At 34.2% G+C, this 9,624-nt stretch overlaps 1 protein-coding gene across 1 annotated transcript; it reads left to right on the top strand.

Annotated features, from left to right (window-relative positions):
• The first annotated feature begins 5,725 nt into the window (after positions 1 to 5,725).
• Positions 5,726 to 9,624, top strand: LOC129894483 (metal-nicotianamine transporter YSL3-like). The gene is made up of 8 exons (XM_055970200.1): positions 5,726 to 6,009; positions 6,090 to 6,449; positions 6,782 to 6,954; positions 7,388 to 7,485; positions 7,577 to 7,711; positions 7,797 to 7,986; positions 8,086 to 8,200; positions 8,445 to 9,624. The coding sequence occupies exons 2-8, from the start codon at positions 6,095 to 6,097 to the stop codon at positions 9,380 to 9,382; spliced, it is 2,004 nt and encodes a 667-aa protein (XP_055826175.1). The 5' UTR covers positions 5,726 to 6,009; positions 6,090 to 6,094; the 3' UTR covers positions 9,383 to 9,624.

The following is a 9,624-nucleotide window of genomic DNA, read 5'->3' as shown; positions in this document are numbered from 1 at the left end:
AGATTCTTACGAATGATGAATTTTCATGTGTTGCTTGTTATCAAAGCAAATTAATTGCTAGACCATTGACCCTGAAGGTTGGCATCGAATCTCCTGGCTTTTTAGAGCGTATACATGGAGATATATGTGGACCTATTCATCCACCTAGTAGATTGTTTAGATATTTTATGGTTCTAATAGATGCATCATCTAGATGGTCTCATGTGTGCCTCTTATCATCTCGCAACCTGGCATTTGCGAAGTTGTTAGCACAAATAATAAGATTAAGGGCGTAATTTTCAGATTATCCAATTAAGGCCATTATCCTTGATAATGCTGGAGAATTTACATTTCAAGCTTTTGATGATTATTGCTTATCAATTGGATAAAAATTGAACATTCTGTTGTTTATGTTCATACTCAAAATGGCCTTGCAGAGTCATTTATAAAGCACCTACAATTGATAGCAAGACCTCTACTAATGAAAATAAAATTGTCAATTACTGTTTGGGGTCATGCTATCTTACATGCAGTAGCACTTGTACGTCTCAAACCGACATATTATAATAAATACTTTTCGTCACAATTAGTATTTGGTCATTAGCCAAATATAGCTCATTTACGAATTTTTAGTTGTGACGTATATGTGCCAGTAGCACCACCACAATGTACAAAGATGGGCCATCAACGAAGGTTGGGCATCTATATTGGGTTTGACTCACCCTTCATAATTCGATACCTTAAACCGTTGACTGGAGACTTATTCACTGCTCGATTTGTAGATTGTCGGTTTGATGAAAAACCTTTACCGCCATTAGGAGAGAGATAAAGAAACCCGCAAGAGAAATTGCATGAAAAGGTTCATCACTATCTCATTTTGATCCACGTACCCGCACATGTGAGCAGGAGATCCAGAAGATCATCTACTTACTGAAAATAGCAAATCAAATGCCAGATGCATTTACTAATTTAAAACGGATAACTAAGTCACATATCCCTGCAGTGAATGTGTCTATCCGAATTGATGTCCCAAAAGGACTACCTACTAGTATCGTAGCTTCTAAATTCTAAACACGCCTGAAGCATGGTAGACCATTGGGTTCAAAGGATAAAAATCCTAAAAAAAAGCTTGAGGAATAACAAAAATGATACTACAAAAGAACCTCCCGAAGAAGGTCAAGATTTGAGTAATCCTGATATTCCTAAAGAAATTAGTGAAGCCGAGATTCAAGTGAATAAAGAACTTTCAATAAGTTCTACCAGTGATGAGATAAATTTAGATCGATTGAAAATCACGGTTGATAATGTTTTTGCATATAATGTTGCACTTAACCTCATACAAGATAGTGAAAGTATTGAGCCTAAATCAGTCGAAGAGTGTCGACGTAGATGTGATTGGCAAGAATGGCAAAATGCAATTCAATCAGAATTAGACTCACTTGCTAAATATGAGGTTTTTAGAAATGTAGTCCGAACCCCTGAAGTTGTGAAATCAATTGGCTATAAATGAGTTTTTGTAGAAAAACGAAATGAGAGAAATGAAATTGTAAGATACAAGGCACGCCTTGTAGCACAAGGATTCTCTCAAAGACCCGGTGTCAACTATAAAGAAACATATTCACCTATTATGGATGAAATAACTTTTCAATATCTCATCAGTTTAGCTGTACATAAAAATCTTAAAATACATCTCATGGATGTAGTTACAGCTTACCTTTTTGGTTTACTTGATAATGAAATTTACATGAAAATTCAGGAAGGATTAAAATTACCTGAAGCATGTACTAAGTTTCAGAAGATGTACTTAATGAAATTACAAAGATCATTATATGGTCTGAAACAATCAAGGCGCATGTGATATAATCGCCTTAGTGAGTACTTGATAAATGAATGTTAAATAAATGATGTCATTTGTCCATGTATTTTTATTAAGAAAACGGAATCAGAGTTTGTTATATTCGTTGTTTATGTTGATGACATAAATCTTATTGGAACCCCTGAAGAGGTCCAAAAGGCGATTGAATATCTAAAAAAAGAATTTGAGATGAAAAATCTTGGAATGACAAAACTTTGTCTAGGTCTACAAATTGAACATTTAGCAGACGGAGTCTTTGTCCACCAATCTACCTACAGAGAGAAAATCTTAAAATGATTTTACATGGACAAAGCACATCCATTAAGTACTCCAATGGTTGTTCGATCACTTGAAGTGGAAAAAGATCTATTGTGACCTCCAGAAGAGGATGAAGAACTTCTTGATCCTGAAGTACCATATCTCAGTGCACTTGGTGCACTTATGTATCTTGCTAACGCAACCAGACATGATATAACATATATATTTTTAATTTGCTGGCAAGGTATAGTTCATCCCCAACGCGAAGGCATTGGAACGGTATCAAACATATGTTGCGATACCTAAAAAGTACAATTGATATGGATTTGTTTTATACTAATAAAAATTGTGCAGACCTTATTAGTTATGCAGATGCAGGTTCACATAAAGCTCGATCTCAGACAGGCTATCTATTTACACACGGAGGAACTGTTATATCATGGCGATCTATAAAACAGTCTATTGTTGCTACTTCTTCAAATCATGCTGAAATAATAGTAATTCATGAAGCAAGTAGAGAATGTGTGTGGTTGAGATTGATGATACAGTTCATTAAAGAAAGATGCAGCTTGGAAAATGACGTCAAAGTAACCACACTTATATTCGAAGACAATGTCGCATGCATAGCTCAATTGAAAGGTGGCTTTATAAAAGGAGACAGAACGAAATATATTTCACCAAAATTATTCTCCACATATGATCTCGAAAAGAATGGTGATACTGATGTACAACAAGTTCGTTCAAGTGATAATCTTGTAGATTTATTCACAAAGGCATTACCAACATCAACTTTTGAGAAGCTAAGATATAAGATTGAAATGCGTCGTTTCCAAAATATCAAATGAAGGGAGAGTAAAATACGTGTTGCACTCTTTTTTTCTTAACCAAGATTTTATCCCACTGGGTTTTCCTGGTAAGGTTTTTAATGAGGCAGCAATCAAGGCGTATTATCATATGTGTATACTCTTTTCCTTCACTAGGCTTTTTCTCACTGGATTTTTCCTAGTAAGGTTTTAACGAGGCACAACATCTATGGGAGTTCAGGATAACTATGAATATTGTTTGTAGTAAGATTTTAACGAGACACATTTCACGTGGACATCCAAGAGAGAGTGTTAAAGGGCAAGTGTGCAAGTGTTTGTCCACTTGATAATTTTTTTATTGTAAGTGGAGCCCACTGCCCATTTGATTAGTTTTCTCCCACTTGTTATTTCAAATTTTTCTTTGGCTATAAATATAGCCCAAAGTTGCAATGGTAAAATTGAGTTACAAAAAGAAGCAAAAGACACACACGGCAAAACTCTTCTGCTCCTCTTTTTTTTTTTTGTTCTCTCCACATTAATTTGATAAGCTAGTTTATTTTATAATATAGAGGAGATTTTAGCCCTAACCAAAAACAGAGAAAGGAGGTTCTCATAAAATACTTGGAAGAAGCTTTTTGGATCCAAGCTTAAGGTACTACTATTTCGAGTAATCTTTTTTCTTTAATTCATTTACTGTTTTATGCTTAAGATATTGTATCAATTGTCGTAATAATTTATTAGAGATGAGATTTTTCTTTTTCTTTTCTTGGATTGATTGCAGTATCTAGTTAGTTAATTTGATTTTAACAGTGTGATATATTTTAGTAGTTGTATCCATTTTTAAAGTTGTTGCAAATTGCAATAGTCTAGATGAGTTTTTTTCTTTTATTTCAGGATTCATTACAATATTTTTTTTTTCATTTATTCGTAATCTATGTTAGTTAGAGAAATTGGTGATCTTAAATCATCTTTTCAAATTTTTATTATACTGACCGTGTCATACGTACATACGGTTACAAACTTACAGTGTTGATGCTTAAAAATATAAAGAATAATTCTAATTATCATTTTATTCTAATTTTTAATACTAAAGAAAGTTCAAAGTTACCTTATCTTGTGTGGATGATGCATGAATGTACTTAACAATGTCTCTTTAATTAGTACCTGCATGACTTATTTAGAGTCTCAGAGCCATGACTTTATAATTTGTATTCCCCTTTTAAATATGCTTATTTGATTATTGATATCCATTTATGTCAAGTGGAAAAAAAAAATCTTCTTCCTCACGCCATGTGATAAAACATTTGATTGATCAGTAAAAATTGATTGTTTATTTCATAAAAATCATGACATTAATTTTTTTCAATCATTTATTAATCTGTACATAATCTTCAGGGATTAAGATATGATCTATTTGGGCTAAAATAATTACCAAAAATGACCATTAATTGGCTATTGCATGGCTTGGTAGTACATTACTCTCTCTAAAGTCTTAATTCATGTTAAGTGTGTTGAGGTCTGATTAGGGATGACAATGGGGCGGGTTATAATGGGTCAAGATAATAAACGAATCAAGACTCAACCCTATCGAAATTTGCTTGGATCAAAACAGATTAGTTAATGGATTATAGAACGGATCAAGACCCAATCCAATCTAATTTTTACTAAGTTTTAATTGTTTTATTTATTCTTGTACAATTTTTTAGTACCTAATAAAATTATTAGTTTTATTTATTATGGTTATATATAACATATCAATTTAAAAAAAAAAAAATTGACAAGATTTCTCTCAAGACAATTGGGTTACGTATCAAATCCAACTTTTAATGAGTTAAAATGGGTTAATCTACTAAATGGGAGCTTAATAATCCGCCCAAACTTAAATAATTTGGACAGGATGGAGGGTTGGGTTTGATTTTATCACCTTTAGGTATGACACGGTACACACTTTTTTAAAAAAATATTTAAGAGGCTAATTCACACTATTATTCTTTTGATTATTTCCAAACTATTTTCTTAGCAAAAGAAAGTAGTTAAGAACCTTATTAAAAAAGAAGTAAAACGGTAAAAAAAATCAAAATTTTTCTTCAAAAAATTTACTTATTTTAAATTAAGTAATTTTAAAAAAAAATTTACTTAATATTGACTAGACTAATATTCAATTAGTTTCTTACTTTTTTGATTTTGGAGATAGTGGGGGTGGGTGGGGATAAAACAAGAAAATTTGTTCACAGTATGAAATGATCAGTCGGTGATTGACTCCTCCATCTAATATATTTTGCAAATTATTAATCATAAATTGATCATTGATAAAGATAAAAAGTTACAGGTGCGCTCTTTTTCCAAGTAAAAAGGTTCATTAAAATCCAAATTGTACTACATCTGCTAATATAAATATTAGTAAAAACTTCCACCTGAAGAATTTATTTACTGTACTGTACAGTGAAGAAATGGTCAACCGCGGCGGATGCAGCGTAACGTCAATAGTAGTTAGCAATATGGTGATTAAATAATAATTATATATTTAATAAATATATGTAGTATATGTAGTTACCAAAAAATATAAGTTTTCTTTTCAATTTTAACCTTATGATTTTATTTTGAGATTATAACACCTTTATATCACGTGCGGATTAAATAACTTTTGTATATTTATATTGACTTATAAGTTGGTTTTCGAAATAGAGACAAATAAGAGTTGAGAAGCATGCTCATGTAAGCCAACCACCTGTTACATAAGAATCACTACATTTATTTGAGACCTCTGTTGTTGGGATTTTGGTCAATATTTTGTACTGCACCAATATATTTTTGGGTTCTTGTACTACTAATGTTTTACAGTACATCCTCCCAGCACTAAATAAGTTTTTTGCCTCTTCTGATTCGTATCGCTATTCAAATTCTTCATTCCAACAACCTCCACATTCTGTGGGTGTAATATTTATCTTCAATTTGAATTTCTTTGTAAATCTTTTACAATTTCACCGTTTCTCGTGGTGGATGAGATCGATCGCAATAACTCACCACCAACAACAACTGACAAATCCATTTTCGGCACGCTTCTCAAGAATCTCTCTTCCCTGACCAAAAAGACTATCTTTTTTACATTTTTAGGTACCCTTTTCTATCTTTTTAAGCCCATCGTGTTTGTTTTTTTTTCGTTTTTCTGATTTGTAGTGATTGAACATGGACAGGGAAAATGAGTAGAGTTGGTGTAGAATTAATGGAGATTGAAAGAGAAGAAACAGAAGAAATGAGAGATGATGCTGAAGAATTGAAGAGAATTCCTCCTTGGACTAAACAAATTACATTACGAGGAATTGTTGCGAGTGTTTTGATTGGAACAATTTACAGTGTGATTGTAACGAAGCTTAATCTCACTACTGGACTTGTACCAAATCTCAATGTCTCAGCTGCTCTGCTTGCTTATGTGATTTTACAGTCATGGACAAAGATTCTAAAAAAAGCGAATTTTACATCCACTCCCTTTACTAAACAGGAGAATACTATTATTCAGACTTGTGCTGTTGCATGTTACAGCATTGCTGTTGGAGGTAAGATTCTTTTTTCTTTTCATTTTGTATTTTTTTTTAGCATATATATATCATTCGTTTAGTATGATGACGATATGAAATGAGCTTAAATTAAGAAATGAGGATTCATAGAGCCGACCCCGATTACTTGTTTGGAACTGAAGCGTAGTTATGATGATATGAAATAGCTTAAATGAAGAAGTGAAGATTCGACGGAACTTGTTTTTGAACTGAGGCGTAATTATTGTTCTAGCAGATATATACTTCTGTGTGCCTCTTTAGTCGGCTTGCTTGAGGCATTCAAAATTGGGATTCATTCAATTTTCCGGTTCTGTTTGTTTGTGTTAATTTAGGTGGCTTTGGATCGTATCTTTTGGGACTGAACAAGAACACATATGAGCAGGCAGGGGTTGATACAAAGGGGAATACGCCAGGGAGCCACAAGGAACCTGGGCTTGATTGGATGATTGGTTTTCTCTTTGTTATTAGTTTTGTTGGTCTATTAGCCTTGGTTCCTCTTAGAAAGGTATTTTCCAATCTTGCAGCTATCTTCTTCTTGTTCGCTTGTTAAAAGACTTTGTAGGCACTTGGACGTGAATTGATTGATATTTGAAAAAAATAGTATTTGAAGTTAAGTTGAAAAGGATATTTGGAAGTTGAAGTTGTGTCTAGATATGAAAAAAGTTGTGAATGAAAACATGAAAAACTTCTAGAATCATTTTCTCAAATTTCAAATTCCGTATTTCAAGGTTGAAGTTGAAATAATGGGTCCATTTGATAAAGCAAATTCTTATTTTTTTTTTTATATTGAGCAAATGCTTATTTTAAATAATCTCCAATTATTGTTTCACACATTAGTGATGATTCATCGCGATTACTCGTAATCAAATCTTACAAATACATCTTCTAGGTACACCTTCAACTGACTCTTGAATTTTTATTTATTGGTTGTGGTGCAGATCATGATAATTGACTATAAATTACCTTATCCAAGTGGAACTGCGACTGCTGTTCTAATCAATGGATTCCATACACCTAAGGGAGATAAAATGGCCAAGTATGCAAGATCATAGTTAGGAGTTAGGACTAACTTGCCTTGCGAAACTAGTCTTTCTTGAGAATGAAAACTGTGTTCTTCAAATTTTCAGGAAACAGGTTAAAGGGTTCATGAAAGTTTTCTCATTCAGCTTCATATGGAGTTTCTTTCAGTGGTTCTATTCTGGTGGAGATCAATGTGGATTTGCCAACTTCCCCACATTCGGTTTGAAAGCTTTTAAGAATTCGTATGTACTTGATATATTTTTTAGTGACTCATGAATGATTTCTCCAATACAACTAGCACTATTTTATACCATTGAATATTTCCAGGTTTTTCTTCGATTTCAACATGACTTATGTGGGAGCTGGAATGATTTGTTCCCACATTGTTAACTTGTCTTTGCTTCTTGGAGCTGTGCTCTCTTGGGGTATCATGTGGCCTCTAATTACTGAACGCAAAGGCGCTTGGTTCCCTTCAAGTTTACCACAGAGCAGTATGAAGAGTCTAATGGGTTACAAGGTTTGTGAAAAAAGATTAAATAAGCTAGGTGCTTAATTTAACCGAGAATCAAATAAGCATTCAACTTTTTTCTCATCAGACCATAAAATTTGCATGCAGGTTTTTATCTCCATTGCTCTCCTCCTGGGAGATGGCCTTTACAATTTTGTCAGGACACTTTATTTCACTTTTAGAAACATATATGCCACGCTGAAAACAAAAAGGCCGGAATCATGTAAGTTGAAACTGTTATACGTCTTTTCCTTCGTGCCAGTACTATATGAATTATTCCCCCTCACAGCTCTCCTCCAATAGTAATGATATTTGATGGTAACGTCGAGTGTCAAAGCTGTGTGCTCCAACAAAGAAGTTGAATATTGAATGAATTTTCTGTTAGCTAATGAGAAGAGGGGCGAAACATTGTCTCCTTCTGTTGAAATTCTATTATTAACACCATTGTCTCAATCTTTTTCTGGCAGCATCCTCAGAAGACAAGAATCTTCCACTTGATGAGCTGCAGAGAAACGAGATATTCATCAGAGAGAGCATTCCCTTCTGGCTAGCTTGTATTGGATACTTGATTTTTTGCATTATCTCCATCATTGTCATTCCAATTATGTTTCCTGCATTGAAGTGGTATTACGTACTCGTTGCCTACGTTTTTGCACCAGCCTTGAGCTTCTGCAATGCTTATGGTGCTGGTCTAACAGACTTGAATATGGCATACAATTACGGGAAAGTGGCTCTCTTTGTGCTTGCTGCATTATCCGGTAAAGAGAACGGTGTTGTTGCTGGACTTATCGGATGTGGACTGATTAAATCCATGGTTTCTATATCCTCTGACCTGATGCATGATTTCAAGACGAGCTATCTGACCCTCACATCCCCGCGTTCCATGTTACTTAGCCAAGCTATTGGGACTGCCATTGGATGTGTTGTAGCACCTCTTACATTTTTCCTATTCTACATATCTTTTAACATAGGGGACCCGAATGGGGAGTACAAAGCTCCTTATGCACTCATCTATAGAAACATGGCAATCTTAGGTGTTGAAGGATTCTCAGCTCTGCCTAGGCATTGCTTGCAGCTTTGTTATGGTTTTTTCGCCTTTGCCATAGTTGTCAACTTGGTGAGAGACATAGCCCCGGAAAGAGTCGGGAAATGGGTTCCTCTCCCAATGGCTATGGCTGTGCCTTTCCTTGTTGGTGCTTCCTTTGCAATTGATATGGCTGCGGGCAGTTTGATTGTATGCGTATGGCATAAGCTAAACAGCAAGAAGGCAGATTTGATGATTCCTGCAGTGGCTTCAGGATTGATTTGTGGTGATGGATTATGGATTCTTCCATCAGCACTACTTGCTTTAATCAAAGTTAGGCCTCCAATTTGTATGGCTTTTAAAGTCGGACAAACACAGTGAAATTTCCTGATTCTTGAAACTAAGGAGTAGGTGTTTGCCCCAAAAAAAAACATGTTAGAAGCATAGAAATGAGATATAGCTTAGAAACGTATTTTAAGGATATTACCCAAAAGGCAGCATTAGGAAAATACCTTACAAACAGTTGTCTTTCTTTCTCTCATAAAGGAAACTTCGGATAGCCTATAATCCGATAAGTCATTTCTTCGGCTCATACTTTCCACAAAATGATCAAAATGTTATGT

The sequence above is a fragment of the Solanum dulcamara genome, chromosome 7, assembly GCF_947179165.1.
Source record: "Solanum dulcamara chromosome 7, daSolDulc1.2, whole genome shotgun sequence".
Lineage (NCBI taxonomy): Eukaryota > Viridiplantae > Streptophyta > Magnoliopsida > Solanales > Solanaceae > Solanum > Solanum dulcamara.
Note: the sequence above shows the minus strand (reverse complement) of the source record. Positions and strands in the feature narration are given on the sequence as shown.

Coding starts and splice junctions, on each gene's coding strand:
- LOC129894483 (XM_055970200.1), top strand. CDS start 6,095: ATGAGTAGAGTTGGTGTAGAATTAATGGAGATTGAAAGAGAAGAAACA. Junction 7,987..8,085: donor AGAGTCTAATGGGTTACAAG/GTTTGTGAAAAA, acceptor ATTTGCATGCAG/GTTTTTATCTCCATTGCTCT. Junction 8,201..8,444: donor AACAAAAAGGCCGGAATCAT/GTAAGTTGAAAC, acceptor TTTTTCTGGCAG/CATCCTCAGAAGACAAGAAT.